Source organism: Corylus avellana, chromosome ca5 (genome assembly GCF_901000735.1).
Source record: "Corylus avellana chromosome ca5, CavTom2PMs-1.0".
Taxonomy (NCBI): domain Eukaryota; kingdom Viridiplantae; phylum Streptophyta; class Magnoliopsida; order Fagales; family Betulaceae; genus Corylus; species Corylus avellana.
In genome coordinates this window covers 19,148,602-19,166,337 of record NC_081545.1, presented here as the reverse complement: position 1 = coordinate 19,166,337, position 17,736 = coordinate 19,148,602, and the positions used below count along the sequence as shown (strand labels likewise).

Genomic DNA, 17,736 nt, shown 5'->3' with positions numbered 1-17,736 from the left:
GGTAGTGGTTTTAGACATTTAAATCCTATAATGTTGATATTGTTCTGGTGGGTAATGATGCTATGTGTAAGACTATTGGAATAAATACTTTAACGCCAGAATGTTTGATGGGGTTGTGACTTGTGAGGACTCTTACCAGTGTTAGATATGTTTCAAAACTTAACAAAAATATGATTTCTTTAGGCAGATTGGATTCTTTGGGCTATGGTTATTTAGCCAAAGTTGAAGTTATGATAATAACTAAACATGCTTTGGTGCTAATGACAGGAAAAAAAAAAAATTTGTTAATTTTTATAAGTTACTCAGGAACACGGTTGAAATTATAGCATTTACTTCGGTAGAGTCATATATTGATTGTACAGTTTTGTGGCATATGCGGCTTGGCCATTTAGGCGAGTGTGGTATGTTTAAGTTTTACAAGCGAAATTTTCCAAAAGGCATGAAATCATTAATCATGCAAGTATTGTGTGTATGAAAACAATGAAGAGTTGGCTTTAAGGTGGTATCTCATACAAGCAAAAGTGTTCTCGATTATGTTTATTCAGATACTTGAGGACTATTGACAATATCTTCAATTGGAGGTGCATATTATTTTATCAGTTTTATTTATAATATTTCAAGAAAGGTCTGGTTTATTTTTTGAAGCACAAGTTAGAGGTTTTCACCATCTTCAAGTAGTGAAAAGCATAGGAAGAAAATCAGACTGGCCAAAAAAAAAAAGGAGTGAAGTATTTTATATCCCGCAATGAATTTTTGAAATTTTGTAAAACATGAGGCATTACTCATCACTTCATACTTAAATGGACTCTACAATATAAGGAAGTTGCTGGAATGATAAATGGAACATTGCTGGAAAAACCAAGATGCATAGGGTTGAATTCTAGATTGTCAAAACGTTTTTGGGCTGTGGCAATTAATTATGCATGCTTCACCACAAACTAATCTTCTTCTGCAACGATTGATTTCTAGGTTCCAGTGGAATGTATAGGTAAAATAGTTGACTATTCATTTTGAAAATATTTGATTGTCTTGTATATGTTCACATGCAAAGTGGAGAATAATTGAAATTAGATCCAAAATCAAGAAAATATATACTTCTTAGCATCAAGAATGGTGTAAAGTGCGCTAAGCTATGGGGTCAAATTTTAAAGAAGAAAATTATTAGTAGGAGATGTGGTATTTGATGAAGCCTATGTGTTAAGAAAAAGTGAAGCCAAACCGGGAAACCAGTCGTGGAGGTGGAGTTTGATAATCAAAGTTCACCCATGTATAAGGGTAATTATGAAACTTATCTAGAGACTCACAACACTAAGAAGGGTCTTATTCTTTAGCAAAATATACAAAATAAATAAATAAATAAATAAAAATAAAAATTTGATCCAAAAGCACCAAAAAAGTATGGATTTGAGGATATGCTTTCTTTTGTTATAGTAGCTGATAGTGGAGATTCATCGTGTGTTCAAAATGTTATGCCAAAAGAGTGGAGTCACTATAGAAAAGTAAAACTTGGGAGTTGGTAGAATTGTTCAAAATGCAAATGGGTGTACATGAGACTGAGTTAGCTAAAAAGGCTTTATACCCAATAGAACTCGTAGATATGTGTGATGTTATGAATGAACCATGTTCTATGCTCAAGTTCAATAAATGATTTAACTTGAACTTCAATGGTACTTGTTGATTGTGATTTCCCTTAGGAGCTTTGGCAGAGACATCTTAAGAATATTCACATTGTCAAGTTTAATGAAATTAAAGCCAAGGCGGAGATTTGGCAAATGTGGCTTTAATTGTTTTACTACATGATATGATTATAATTATTTTATATTATTTTATATTGTCCAAAATGTCGTGTTAGAGTCTAATAAGGAATATATCTCTCTAGATTTTATAGTCTAATAAATAGTTAGATTATTTCCTTATTAGAGTTGTCCAAGTCAAGACCTAATTGGTCTATGATGTAATCAATAGTATATTGTTTCTCTATTTAAAGGAGAACTATCAATAACAAAGTATAAGATGGTTATTATTTTAGAATACAGTTGACTGTGTTTTGAAGGTCAAGACTCCCTCAAAGTAGTCATTGGAGATAACAGCTCTCTCGAAGTAACTAGTTGGTTCACATATTTTGTTACTAGTTGGTTCACATCACTACGCAAGAGCCCGGCTTATTGAATCTTCTTTTCAATAATCAATAAAGCTTCCGTACATATAAATTTCGAAGGTGAGCTTCTTTTCTTCTTTGTTCGAGGCGCCAAATAAGAAAAAAAAAAAAAAAAATTAGGAAAATTTTGCCAACTGGGCGTTAGGTTTTAGGTTGGTTTCTCTTCACTTTTTTTTTTTTTTTTTTTTCATCTTTCGTAAGTGAATTTCTTCGCAGATGCTTTGGTGTTCTTGTGTGATCTATTGCACAATAAAGAGAGAATAAAACCTTGGTTTGTTCATCTTTTTATCATCTCATCTGTGTTCAACTCCCATACCAAGATAATATAGTGATTGTTTTCTTTTTTGTAAATAAGAGCATATATATAGTTGTGTTTAAGAGCATAGTTAACTAGAATATATGAGTTTAAAAATCCAAGCTATTAAATTTTGATCAAGCCGGATTCTTGAAAATGGCTTCACGTTTGATACATAGGAACAAAATGAGACATAATTGAAATGGTAATATACGAATAGAACTGGATGTTGGATAAGGGTTCTCTAGGATTCTTAGAATATTTTACTAAGTATATTTCTTCAAATCTTAACCGTTGGGTTAGAATTGAATGGTTGAAATTTTATCATCTCGGCTCGATGGCTTCCAAATAGGGCTAGCAATTTTGACACAACCCAACTCGAACACGACACGAAATTAGCGGATTTGGGTTTACCTTAAACAGGTTTGGCGACCCATTTATTTCGTGTCTGGCGGATCGTGTCACGGGTCACCCATGGGTGACCCACCAGACACGATTATATTAAAAAAAAAAAAAAAAACTTAAGGAAAGGACAGAGGACCTAATTTCCTAAACCTAAATCATTTTTTCTCTTCTTTCACGTTGCACCGCCCCTCTTCTTCTCCATTGATTTTCCTCTCTTTCTCGGTTTCTCTCCCTCTCACAGACTCACTCTCTCCCGCCCTCCGCTTGCTTCCGACCTCGCACCCTGCCGCTCTCCCCCTCTCTGCTGTGCCGCCGACGTCGCACTCTGCCGCTCTCTCTCTCTTCTCTTCAGCGCCGATGTCGCATCCGATATGTATCTCTCTCTTGCTCTCTCATGCTCTGAAATCATTTTTCACTTCCTGTATAAATTGGGCATAAAAATGAAACTTGGCAAAGAAATGATAATATTCTTCTTTGTTCTAGTTGGAAATTACCTACAGAACTCCTTAATTAGATGTATTTTCTGGTTTGTTCTGTTCTGGTATTCTACTAAGTTTTGTTTTGGGGTTTTGTTGTTTTCTCCAGTGAGGGTTGTAGGCTTCTTGCTGTTTTTGGTTGTGGCCTTTTATAAAGGCTTGTAATGGGGTGTTGAGTTGTTGATTGGTTAGTTTTGAGCTTAATGAAATTACTTATTCATCAAAAAAAAAAAAAACAATGATAATATTGAATGAAACGATAAAATGATTACCCTGTTTTGATGAACTGGAATATCTGCCTTATTGAATCTGATTTGGTAAAAAATTGATTAACCTTTCTCTGTTTTGGCAAAGAAACGATAAAATGATTACCCAGTTCACTCACTTTCTTAGAAGCCAAACTCAGAGAAAGATTGAATGAAACAAAGTGGTTTACATAATGTGGTTTACAGAATGTGATCATAAATATGTATAGATAATTTATACATCACTAATGTGGTTTACTGAATGTGATCATAAATATCTATCACTCACTTTCTTACAGAATGCGGTTTATGTAATTACATGAAAGGATAATATTGAATGTGGTTAATAGAACTTTGTCAACAACCAAACGGAAAGAATTAATGCTTACTTAATTCCAGTTTTATGGTAGCATTAGTGAATTTGATTTGATTCATACTTGAAGTCTTGAAGTTATCTGTAACTAACTTACTAACGATTATGTGTGTAAGTGATTAACGAAGATTCGGATATATTCGATGACGATGTGGTTGAAGTAAAAACAATAGAAGATCCTTCTATTCATACGAAGTCGAAAAAAAAGGTCTCAAACAAGCGTAAAAACACCTCAACAGTTTGGACCTGTTTTGATGAACTTGTACCAGATGACCCAAAGATATGGGAACCCAATTTGTACTTGTAATATTTTTTTTTTTTTGCTTTTTTTTTTTTTTTTTTTTGGTTATTTGATTATAAAATTAAGCCTAATAAGTGATTTGGTGCTAGAAGCTTAATTTCAAGAGATGAATGTCTATTTGAATAGACAATTAAACCTAAAACTATTATTATTTCAGATTTGTGAATGCCAGCCAGCCACATCACTTTCATTTAAAACAAAAAATAAAATTAAAAAAAATAATAATTTCTAAGCTAAACCGGTTAAACCGGTCGTGTACCATTTTTAACGGGTTTCACGGGTTGTGTTGTGTGACCTGTGAAAATTGTCGTGTTGGGTTTGGTGAGGCTGACCCGTTAGCTCAACGAGTCATGTCTGAGTACCCTAAACGAGTCACGGGTTAGCACGGGTACCTGCCAACCCGTTTTGCCAGCCCTCTTCCAAAGTATGAATGAATATGGTAAGTAATAACTATTGATAGCAGTCGATAAAATGATAACTATTAATAACCACTGATATAGTAAAATTTCAACCATTGAATTCCAAATCCATGGTCAAAGCAATCTGCCTAGTAAAATGCTATAGGACTCATAGAGAATCTTAATCCAATCAAGTTTATTTTGGCGTGTAGAAACAAAATGATATAGTAGAGTAGGAGTACTTGGGGATTTCAGTGGAATTAATATCTTCGAAGTGGAGGTTGATGCAACATCAACAGTTCACAGCTCATATTTAATTAATTCAACTACACAACTGTTCACCGAGTTCCATTGTCTTAAATGAACATTTTCTGGTTTATGCTAGGTCCATGTAATGTGTATGACATGCACTATTCTATAACGAGTAATGTTAAATGTAAGACCCATTTTTTTTCTTGTAATTTACAATAAATCACTATTAAATTTTGATCAAATTATAATTTTAAAAGTTACATTAATTTTAGGAGAACATAGAGAAGCATTACTCATTGTATAATTGTTTTCTTCTAAGCCAATAAATCCCTCGTCCGACAAAAAATAATAATAATAAGATCTTTTAGTTATTTAAAATTAGGGTTAAATACCTCAAACCCCCCTAGAGTTTAGCAACTTTATTTTTTCCCCCCTAGGGTTTCACTTTTATCACAGGACCCCCTGGGGTTTTGATAAAGGACCAATTTAGTCCATCCGTTAGTTGACCGTTAAGACTGACACGTGGACCAAATCAGATGTTGACAAGTGGCACCTATTTAATTATTTTTTTTTAAAAAAAAAAAAAAGAAAAAAAAAAGGAAAAAACTGGGGGTGGCCGAGCCACCCCCTTGGAGCCCAAGGGGGTGGCCGAAACCACCCCCAACCACCATTGGGGGTGGTTTCGGCTGAAACCACCCCCAAGGATCCATGGGGGTGGCCGAGCCACCCCCAGTGGGTTCTGGGGGTGGTTTCGGCCACCCCCAGTTTTTTCCTTTTTTTTTAAAAAAAAAAAAAAATTAAAAAAAAATTAAATAGGTGCCACGTGTCAACATCTGATTGGTCCACGTGTCAGTCTTAACGGTCAACTAACGGATGAACTAAATTGGTCTTTATCAAAACCCCAGGGGGGTCTTGTGATAAAAGTGAAACCCCAGGGGAAAAAAAATAAAGTTGCTAAACCCTAAGGGGGTTTGAGGTATTTAACCCTTAAAATTAATTTGCTGGGACATTCCCTCAATCGTGGGTAATTATCATTCCTAGCCCTCCACAATCATTTAAATTGGACAAAGATCCTCTCCATTTCATGGTCAGGATTTAAAGTATGTGCATCTAACGGTGTACATGATATCACATTATTTAAATTTCATAAAAAAGCATGTCAACATTAACATTATGTACACTCGTTAAATCCTGGCCATAAAATGAATAATATCCATTTCATTTGGAAGGGTGAGAATCCTATTCTATTTAGATTAGCAAGCAACACAGTCAAAACTTCAACAGAGCAAGGATGATGCAAGGTCGACTCAAGGAGAGTTAGCTGAGAGGAAACCTACAAAATGAAATGCATGAACCTCAGGCAAGGTCGTTTAGATACCCTTTCACGTTTCAAGTTAAAAAAAAAAAAATTATAATCCATACTTCCGGCAAGCACTTGATGTTTTTGAAGTTTTTCATTTGTACTCGACAATATTTAGTCCTAAAAGAAACATAGGAAATAACTGTAATAAGCAAAGGATCCCCAAAAACTTAATCACGTACAAGTCCCGAAAACAACTGGCAAGCCAAAATTATGTTGTGTTACGATAAAATAAACCATATATAGCCTCGACATACCGATTTGATGAGGTCTGACTTGAGAGAAAACTTCATACCCTTAACTGTTTATGATCTCACGAAGTTGCAGAGTTTTCCAAAGTCAGCAATCTTTGGAGCCAACAAAAAACTTGGCAATGAAAAACCCGATCGTATCGAGTGGAGATGATGGATCAAACCTCTGCACGAGTTTTTCCTCACCTGGTCTTAGCCACTCCCTGTAGTCAACCATTGCAACTAGTTATACGGATTGTTAAAAATGTAGATGCAGTGCAATACGACCGGAAAAGTGTACTTACTCAATATATCCATCAGAAAATTCACAATGGCCAACAAGGCCAGGTCCTCCAATGCTTGGATGCTGAGAGTACCACAAAATCACAATCAAAACAATGAACAGCAAGACAACAACATTTCAAAAGAACATAGTTCAAGAAACAAACATCACACATAGAAGCTGTAATTCTAGAAAATGCCAGTCACCTACCTAACAATAATATTATGGTTTGAACTAGAAATTCTAATGCAATGGGAGTACTATATTTTTCAAGTTTAAACCAATGGTACTAAGAATGTTGGTGTAGTCTCATGGCTCCAAACCTTTTGCCAGGGATTGAAAAATCAGTGTCATCTTTCTCCCATAAATATATTTGTCAATTTTACAACCAGCAGATCAAACTTGAGTCATTACAAATGAAAGTAGAATTTGGCATCTAACCTGTTGCACCAAGGAGAGAAATTTATATTTATCCAAAGCATATCGTACCAATGCTTCATTCTCACCGGGATTAATCGTACACCTAACAATTCAAAACAACAGTGTAAACATTTTGGACATGATAAGAGTTACAAATACAATAAACATAATTGCTCTAATAATAGCAAAATACACTAAGTGTCGTTCATACAGCAATGCATTTGACACTAATAAATCACTATGTGAATCCCGTGCAAATAGTCATGTACCTAAACAGTGGACTGAGAATGGATTTAGGGCAGGAAAGGTTAACCACAACTCTAAACATAGTAACTGTACAGTCTTTAACCATCACACTACGGCATTGTGTATTAACGTACCATACTAAGATATAGCGTACAATTACCCCAATACATCTACGTAGATAATGGAGGGATACAAGAAAATAATTAAGAAGTGTTAGCTACCCGCCTCTTAGAACATTCACAATGAAATAGCCAAATGTTACTTTTATCTAAAATGGCTAATCAGATTTGTAAAAAACCCTACATTGGATTAGCCAAGAAAAATGCAAAATGGATATTTGATTGGAAAAGCCAAAAAAAAAAAAAAATGCTAAATGTAGCAACACTTTTCAAGGGAGTCATTTTTTTTTTATTATTTCTCTCACTTGTTTTCTCATTTTCCTAAAACTTTTCCCACTTTTTCCAAATAACTTTTCCCAATAAAAAGTAAAAAAGTAATATTTTAATAGAATAAAAATATAACTAATCGGATGCAGAGACATTTAAAAATTCATTAGCTGAACTAGATAAAAGTAAGTTTTAAGGAGCCATTTTGCATAAAAATTTGGCTCCTCAATTGTAAATGCTCTTACATCTCAGCTATTTATTCGAAATGTAAACATTTAATATTTTAATCCCCATGTGGACTCAAACTTGCTCTTCAACCTCCACAATTTTTTTTTTTTTATGATACAGCAGTGATTACTATCATCATAAGGAAAAAATTTTCACTTTAAAAAAGTGCCAACATATGGTCCCCTAACACAATGAATAAAAATAGGACAAAGTTTTCATCCAACCCGGTCTATTAAACAAACATGCGTCCAAAATCTATGTGATTTTCATATAATACATTTAGAAAAATGTCAGTAAGAATCACATGCATTTTGTACATGTCAGTTTAATAACTAGATTGGAAGAAATTCCTCTAGCCCAATTTTGAGAAAAACTGTCCATAAAAAAATACATGCATACTGACGTTGAATATACAATGACTCCTCCCGGGCGAGCTAATTGAATAGCCTGGTCAAACATTTTTCTCTGATACTTTGCATGGCTTCTTAAGGATTGAATTGTTTCCTGGCAAGAACAATGTAGTGTATTAAATTTCCTCCATCAATAGTAATAAAATAATAATAATAATAATAAGGGAAAACTTCACTTACCCCCCATGAACTTACGCACTTTTTGCAAACACCCCTCCAATATTTAAAGTCTCTCACTTTGGTATACCGAACTTTCGTTTCGTTCTAAATACCTCCTACAGTTAAATATTGTAGTTAAATTAAACGGTAAAAGACCTTTATACCCCTAATTTTTTTTAAAAAATTCCAAATTTGCCCTTATTTATAAATAAAAAAATTATTATTATAATCATTATAAATTATAAAAATAAAAAAAATAAAAAATAAAAAGAAGTTACCCACGGCCAAGTGACCGACCGGGGGTCACTTTGTGACCCGCCATGGGTCACCTCTGTGACCGGCCGGTGGGTCACTTGGCCGTGGGGCACTTTTTTTTTGACCCCCAGTGGGTCACCCTTCCTCCATCTTCGGCAATGAAGAAGACTCGTCAGACCACCACCGCCTCTTCTCCTTCTTCTTCTTCCTGCCTCTGCTTCCTCCAAAGAATTCAGTCATGGCTGCTAGCTAGGTTCATAACTTCATGCACAGAAACAATAAACTAGCTAGTCCACACAAATTGGTCCAAGTCTTGTTGGCAACTTCCATACAATTTCTCGACGACTTTTAGAAAAGGACGATAATATTGCATGGCGTTATAAAAAGCAGGGGCTTGGGCTTTGCTGCAGGAAGAAGCAGAGGAGATCGGTGACCCACGGCGGGTCACTAGTCACCAGCCGTCAATTTTTTTTAATATATAATAATAATAATATGGCCCGTAAGTCACAATACAGGTGGGTTAGATCCACCGGTAAACCCATGGGTCCAAGAGTTTTTTTTTTTTTTTAAATAAGGATATTTTAGTAATTTCACACCCCTCCGTTAGGATTTAATAGAAAATCCTAATGGAAGGGGAAAAGTAGAAGGAAATCAAAGTTCGATACACCAAAGTGAAAGACTTTGAATATTAGAGGGGTGTTTGCAAAAGGCGCGTAAGTTCAAAGAGAGTAAGTGAAGTTTCTCCTAATAACAATAAATAAAACTCGACTACACAAAGAACCCAAAACTAACATAAAATAAATGGCAAATAACACAATAACTTACATGCAATCAAAATGTTGAATAATACCTCAATTTCTGCATCATCTACAGCTATAATAACAAGCCCTTAGTGTTGTTGGAAGCTGTTTGCTAGCATTATTAAGTTTGTGATAGGAGATGGTAGAAGGATTCATTTTTTGGCAAATGTACTACTGGGGAGGCAGCCTAAGAAAACTTGATTTCCAATTTGTTTTTCAAAGTTGATGATGAGGATGCTTATATAACTTCTTTATGCCCTATGAATGTAGACACAGGCCAAGATTGGGAACTACCCAATCTAGAATTTGTTGAATCTGTTTTTAACTTAATATTCTAATCTTCCATTAATTGCTGTGACAGTAAGATATTGTGGCCAAACTATAAAGGTAAACTTGATGTGTGCTCACTTTATGCTGCGTTGGGAGGATTTAAAGGTATGCACTTTTAATGGAAGTGTATTTCCAAGAAAAGTTGCTTTTTTGTATAAACAGCTGAACTGAGTAAGATTATGTGGATAGTCATCGAAAGGAGCATTACTATATTGAAGTGGTGCAGGAAGTGCAAACCTCGTGGTGAGTCAATGGATCATCTGTTGCTTCACTCTTCTGTTGCAAGAGAGTTGCGGTCATTAGTTTTGAGTGTTAATTGAAAAGGATGTTCGGACGCCATAATAGTAGCTTTATTTAGAATATTATTCCATTTTGCCTTATATAGACCATTTAGAGAGAGAAATATTGAATCTTCACTGAAGTTAACGTTTCTAGGAAGTCCCCTCATAATTTAATTCATGAGATCTTTGCATGAAAACATTGCTCAAGTACTGCTTCAGCAGTATTCCCATTTCTTATTTAGACCTTTCAGATTTGTTAAAATTTACGTTGAGTGTGGTAGTAATGGAACGTCGTTTCTCCGTTGAAGCAAAAGCATTCTGCTTTATAGCAAAGGAAGGGTCCTCTGATCTTTGGTTAGAGGAAAGGAGGAAGGGCTTCATTAGGGTCATCATTGTGGATCTTCAAAGTTCTGTCCGGTTGGTGGCAATGGTGGAAGAGGCGTTTCTGAAGATACAGTCAAGTATTTTCGTGAGGATGAGAAAGTGCTAATGGTTCATGGGGGTGGTAACAAGGCAGGTAGATTCTTGGAAGTGGCAGTTTATGCCAAGGGTGGTCGGAAAGGGATTATTTGGATTCCAGAGGGCCGAAATGGGTGGGGCTAGCGTCTTTTCGTGGGTAAGATGAGACAGATGCTGGCGTATCAGGGCGAAAAGGTTGGATCCGTAGCCTCTGAGTTTCCATCTTTGCCGGGGAAGCATTTTGAGGTTGAAGTGAGGGCTTATTATGGGTCTATTTGTAGACAGTCCTTCGTGGATGTGCAGCGAGTAAGGGTTGATGGGTTGAAGCATCTGTCTTCATGCCTCATGCCTCCTCAATGTGTTTCCGGTGTTGGCCTGTTTTGAGGCGCAGCATGGCGGAGTTGAGCTGCGCTTAGCAGTGGATTGCTACGACTTGGAGGTTCAGCAGATCTTGCCGAAGACGAAAAACAGTCCTCCAGAGGCATCTTTGCTGGTGGTAAAGTCTCTGGCGGCAGACTCGTTGTTGAGGATGAAGACGAAGGATTAAGTGAAGGCTCACTTGGGGCTTCTTCGGACTGAGCTAGATCGGGCCTTAGTTGGGCTGGTTGAAGGCCTCATTGTTGGGCTGGATTTGACGCCCAAAGGGTTGCAGAACAAGGCCAATTTTTTGGACCATGCAAGATGGATCTAGAAAAAGCTTATGATCATGTGAATTGGGGTTTTCTGCTATAGTTGCTTAGGAGGTGTGGTTTTGGGGGGACATGGTGCTCTTGGATAGAACATTGCATTTCTTCGTTGTGGTTTTCGATTCTGGTTAACGGTACCACTAATGGTTTTTTTAGTAGTTTCAGGAGATTGAGACATGGGGACCCCAATTCTCCTTTGCTGTTTGTCTTTGTGATGGAAGTTTTGAGCAAGATGATTTCAACAGCGGAGCACGGGGGACTGTTAGAAGGATTCAAAGTTGGTAATGCTTCTTTCTCACATCTTCTGTTTGCCGATGATACCTTGATCTTTTGCAATGCTGTGCCCAGCTAGTTGCGTTATCTACGGAGTGTGTTTTTGTTGCTCGAAGTTGTCTTCGGGTTGAAGGTAAACTTGGCTAAGTCGGTTTTAATTCCGGTGAGGAATGTGGAGCAAGTGGGTATGTTTGCCGGGATTTTAGGATGCGGGGTTGCATCTTTGCCAATGAAGTATCTCGGTCTTCCGTTGGGAGCCTCTTATAAGGCCGAGCATATTTGGGATGGCGTTATTGAGAAGCTAGAATACCTGTTGGCCAGCTGGAAAATGATGTATTTATCGAAGGGTGGTAGGGTCACCCTTATCAAGAGTACCTTGGCTAATTTGCCCACTTATTATTTGTCTCTCTTTCCTATCCCGGTGAGTGTTGCTAAGTACATCGAGAAGCTACAACGCAAATTTTTACGGGCTGGTATAGGTAAAGAGTTTAAGTATCACTTGGTGATTTGGGAGAAGGATTGCACTCCAATCAAGGAGGGAGGGTTGGGTATCAGGAATTTATTGGTGTTCAACCGTGCACTTTTAGGGAAATGGCTGTGGCGCTATGGGATTGAAAGAGATGTTTGGCGAAGAGTGGCGGTAGATTCAAAGTATGGGAGCTTATGGGGAGGGTGGTGCTCTCTTGAGCCTAGAAGAGCTTTTGGGGTGGGGCTGTGGAAGAATATCTGGAAAGGGTGGGAGACTCTCAAAGTCTTTACTATACATGTTGTGGGGGATGGGACAAGGATTAGCTTTTGGCATGACTTGTGGTGTGGAGATACGGCTCTCAAGGTAGCCTTTCCAGTTTTATTTGGAATTGCTTGTGAGAAGAATGCTTCAGTTGCGGCTAATATGGAGATGTTAGGAGGTTCAAACCAGTGGAATGTGAATTTCACTAAAGAGGCACATGATTGGGAGTTGGAAGTCTTTGTGTCCTTTCTACAGATGCTGCATTCAGTCAGAGTGAGACGAGGGTGTGAAGATAGATTGTGGTGCATCTCTTCCAAAAGAGGTCTATTCAAGGTAAGGCCCTCTTTTATTCTTTGGCTTGTTATGAGAGTAGGAGTTTTCCTTGGAAGAGTGTGTGGCGGACGCAAGCTCCTCCGAGATCTGCTTTTTTTGTTTGGTCGGCGGCTCTAGGCAAAATTCTGACCTTGAATAATCTTAGGAAGTGTCACGCCATTGTGATAAACAGGTGTTGCATGTACAAGAGAAGCAAGGAGATGGTGGATCATCTCCTTCTTCATTATGAGGTTGCTTCTGCTTTGTGGTATGCCATCTTTAGTTGCTTTGGGATGGCCTGGGTAATGCCTAGATAGGTTGTTGATTTGCTAGCTTGTTGGTGGCCTTCTGGGAGGCGGGGGAGTGTGGTGGTCTGGAAGATGGTGCCTACGTGTCTATTTTGGTGTTTATGGCAAGAAATGAACAATAGGTGCTTTGAGGATTTAGAGAGGTTATTGGAGAACATTTTATCCTCTTGTTTTCGTACTTTGTATTAATGGACTGTAGCACATTTGTCCCCGTTTTCGACTAGTTATGACGATTTCGTAGTTCACTTTTCCTTTTCTAGTTAGGTGATCCTTCTGTATACTCCCTATGTACTTTAGGGCGCTTTACGCTTTTAATAAGAATGGTTATTACTTTAAAAAATAATAATAATAATAATAATAATAATAAAATGCAATGAAGGACCAACTCTAAATCCAGCCTTTTGTAATAAAGAACAATACACTCTTTGATATTTCTCTGCCACCATCTTCCACAGCTGAAAATTAGGATCAGGGCCGAATGTTTCTATCTGAAAGCCATGTCAGGGTATGCTTAATAGGCCTAATGTCAACATGACTTCTCACACAGACCTTCCTGTCACACTTAAAACCTCTCCATCTCTTTTTCCTTTTTATTTTCTTCATTTGATTGGTAGATTTGAACACAATGCCTATCTCATACCCACCCCACAATATTACCAGCTGAGCCAAGGATTAGTACTCTCCAACCAACTGCTTAAACCAGACTACACCCCTAATCATAATTCTACCATCTGCCTGTGATTTGGAAACAGGATATAATTATTCAGCATCAAAAAAGGGAAACCTAAACTAAATTAGCCAAAATACAGAATAGGTATAAAAAATAAATAAATAAGTGAAGCGAAGACTGAAGTGGACTCTCCTACCTCTCCAGCGAACAGCCGAGGCCTCAAACCAAGGGCAGAGCATGGAGCATCGAGAAGGACTCTATCAAAACTGTTGGGAGAAAAACCTTTCGAATTCTGAACCCTACCTCCACTGGACTGACTTCTTCCTGGGCCATTCCGCATTCTTCTCATATTCTTCCTGATGTCAGCTTTGCTAACATAAGTTCTCTCATTCGCTTTTTCAGTGGAATTGCTATCTAGGATACGAGTTAATTAGAGATGAATTCGTAACTGACTAAACATTACATGTTCATAACAAAGAGGAAATACCCATGGCAACAATACACAAAAGGAAAACAAATACAGGACATGCATTCTAATAATATGCAGAATCCAAACTCTAACATCATAATTCAAAGCAACATATACCACTTATGTGTTTGATTGCAATGCTTCCACATATGTTTTTGGCCCTCCATAATAATTCATTATGTCAAGTTTTAACAACTCAAAAGGAATAAACTAGAAAACATCTGCCCTAACCAACTGGTCATAGGCTATCCCCGCTATGGTATTGAATAAAGGATGGTCATTTGTATCCAACCAACAGTCTGACCACAAATGCATGGTAGAGTTGGCCATAGTGATCATGTTTTTTTTTAGAAGTAATTGTGAATTCATTAAAAAGCACAACAGGAAGTATACAATAGAGACACCCAGCTAGAAGCAGAAAAAAGATCTAAAAAAACATAATCGCTCGAAATATTAAAATCTAAGGCAACAGCCGAATGAAAAAGAATCTTAAAGAATAAAGCTTTTACATCCACTAATGCCTCTCACGGTTTTCAAAGCTCCAATCGTTTCATTCGCTCCAAAGACACCATATAAGGTAGGGCAGTATCATCTTCCAAACAGCATCAAGCTAAAACCTACCACCTAGCGCTCCCCAACAAGCAAAGAGATATACCACCCCGCCTAGGCATAGCCTAAGCCAGCCTTTACTACTAAAGATAGTGGTGGCATTTAATAACTCTTTTTAAGAGGTGTTTTTTGTGTTTTGGCTGAAAAAATATTTTGATGTGACATAAAAGTGAGATTTTTTGAGTTTTTTGTTAATGTTTTGCTAGAAAAATTGGGTAGAAAAGAAAAGAAAAAAGAGAAGGGTTAGCAAACAAGTCCAATATTCCAAATATCACTAGCAATCTCATAGTGAAGTAGAAGATGATCCACTTATTAGACCAATTCAAACTCATACAGTAGAGATCCACTTATTAGACAAGGAAGATAAACATCAAGTGTCAATAGAAGAACACTCATAATAGGACTCTAGTGCTCATCTAGGGTTTAACGTGTATTACTATTATAGAGTTTAAGTTAGAATTGTTTTGTAACTCAAGTATATACAACACTGTTGTACCGGTTGAGGTAAGCAGCACTGCACAAACACCAAACCTATTATGGTATCAGAGCCAAAAGTTCTGGATTCAAACCTTGACTCTATCATTTACCTCCCAATATCAATTAAATATGAAAAAATTACAGTTTACCACCCTTCCCCCCCCACCCCACCCGAGGTTGTGTGCCTTTTTTTATTCTACTTCTAATGTTTAAAAATTGACAATATACTCCCACAAAGTTTTTTTTTTCCCAATGTGGCCATTCCATTGATAGATTCCGTCTTTTTTGACGGTTTGGAGGTCACATGCATCTCATGTGATTTTTTAGCATGTGAAAAGTCTAAAATGTCCTTACTTTTCTTTTAAAAATAAAAAAATAAAACAAAAAGGTTGGCCGCCATTTGGGGTGGCTCGACCACCCCCATTTGGGACAAGGCCACCCCCAACTAGCCGAAATGGGGGTAGCAAGCCACCCCCATTTAGGCCAAGGGGGGGTCGCGAGCCACCCCAATGGCCTAATGGGGGTGGCCGGCCACCCCCTTGGCCCAAATGGGGGTGATCGAAACCACCCCCAATGGGTTTTGAGGTGATTCGACCACCCCCATTTGGGCCAAGGGGTTGGCCAAGTGATGTAGGACAATATTTACGTACATTTTCGGTAAAAAAGACAATAAGGAAAATATTAATAATAATATTGGCGGAGCGCCGCTTAATCAGAATTTTATCCGTTCTTAAACAATGGAAGTACAAAAGGAAAGATTGTCACGATTCCCGCTAATTGTTAATTTTATATTAGGATTTTATTTTATTTTATTAGAACTTTATTTTCCTTTCCTTATTAGGATTAGGTTTACTATTGCTACTAGGATTATGTTTAGTTTCCTACTAGGATTAGATTTACTTTCTCTACTAGGATTAGATTTACTTTCTCTACAAGTATTTCTCTTCTATAAATAGGCTTGCTTATTATGTAAGACTTGGAATCAATTGAATTATTATCAAATCAAAGAATTCTCTCTCAAATACTCTGCGGAGTTTTATCCTTCTTTTAGCCTGCGGGCTTGTTTTTATCTTTTTGGGTAGAAGACGAAGACACTTCTCCTTACAGAATCAAGGACGCTGCTTTTTGATTGGTTACCTTAGTCTTCCACTACGTCAGTTGGTATCAGAGCAGGCTTTATCCTAATCATGGCCAATCAACGCAACGGTGACAAACTTCTCTAACAACGCCGCTTGTAGGGGAGGGGCTCTTTCGAGAGCCAAATTCATGGGGTATCCGAGCCAGCATTATCCGGATTCGATGGCCAACTTATACTACAACAACTTTTATAACGACGCCATTCGTGAGAGAGATGTTTCGAGATCCGACTACCAGCGATACATCAAGCAATCAGAGGCTCCTTGGAGAACCGAATTCCAAGAGTTCCAGCAGACGGCGCAGATGATGCAACAGGAGGTGCTCCAATTGTGCGAGTCATTTGAATGCAGGCAGATGCGTGCCCATTGGAATCACAGAGACACCCAGGAGTACCGGATGAATATCGATCTCCCTTCATTCAATGGTTATCTTCACATTGAAGATTACCTTGACTGGATAATGGAGGTAGAAAGATTCTTTGAGTACATGTGTATTCCAGAAGAAAAGAAGGTGAAGTTGGTGGCTTATAAGCTCAAAGGTGGAGCATCCGCTTGGTGGGAATGGTTGAAGCTCTCTCGATCCAGGGAAGGGAAAAGACCCGTTACATCTTGGCCCAAGATGAAGCGGTTACTCAATGCCCGATTCCTACCACCAGATGACTATGGGATCCGAAGGGAACCCGTTCGGTATCCCTATGTTGACCGATTTCGTGAGGATGACGTAAGCCACTTTCGTCATGTCCATAATCATCTTCATAACTCTCCAAATTGGCCTTTCGCCTGTGAAGAGAATTTTAATTATGGTGAAGATGTTAAGTTCGTTGAAGAAGTGGAGTTGCCGTCAGAGAAAACATTTGTGCAGCCACCATCATTGATTCCAACGACTACGTCAATGGAGGAACAGCTACCGCCTCTTCCACCACAAGTGCAACTCCACCACAGATGCAACCTCCTCCACCACAGGTGCAACTCACCACAATCACCACAAAAATTGGCGATCCTTTGGAAGATAACGGTGAAGTTGAAGATGACGTCCATGAAGATATCGTTGGGGGAATTTTAATGGAAAAGGACGAAAATGAGAAAACATGCCTTGGTGAAATCTATGTAGATATCTCCAACTATATTTCTGCGAACGAGTTGCGTGTGCCATGTCCCAAAGAAAACTCGGGGACGAGTTTTTTTAAAGTGGAGGTGTCTGATGTAAGACGATATTTACCTATATTTTTGGTAAAAAAGAAAATAAGGAAAATATCAATAATAATATTGGAGGAGCGCCGCTTGATCAGAATTTTATCCGTTCTTAAACAATGGAA

General features: G+C 37.7%; 1 protein-coding gene across 1 annotated transcript in view; it reads right to left on the bottom strand.

Annotated features, from left to right (window-relative positions):
- Positions 1-6,389: 6,389 nt before the first annotated feature.
- LOC132183284 (rRNA (cytosine-C(5))-methyltransferase NOP2C) overlaps positions 6,390-17,736 on the bottom strand; it is a gene marked incomplete at its 5' end in the record, with an annotated part of 43,560 nt that continues 32,213 nt past the window's right edge. The window contains 5 exon segments of the mRNA XM_059596687.1: positions 6,390-6,717; positions 6,799-6,860; positions 7,218-7,299; positions 8,460-8,560; positions 13,926-14,143. Coding sequence (XP_059452670.1) covers positions 6,603-6,717; positions 6,799-6,860; positions 7,218-7,299; positions 8,460-8,560; positions 13,926-14,143 — 578 coding nt within the window.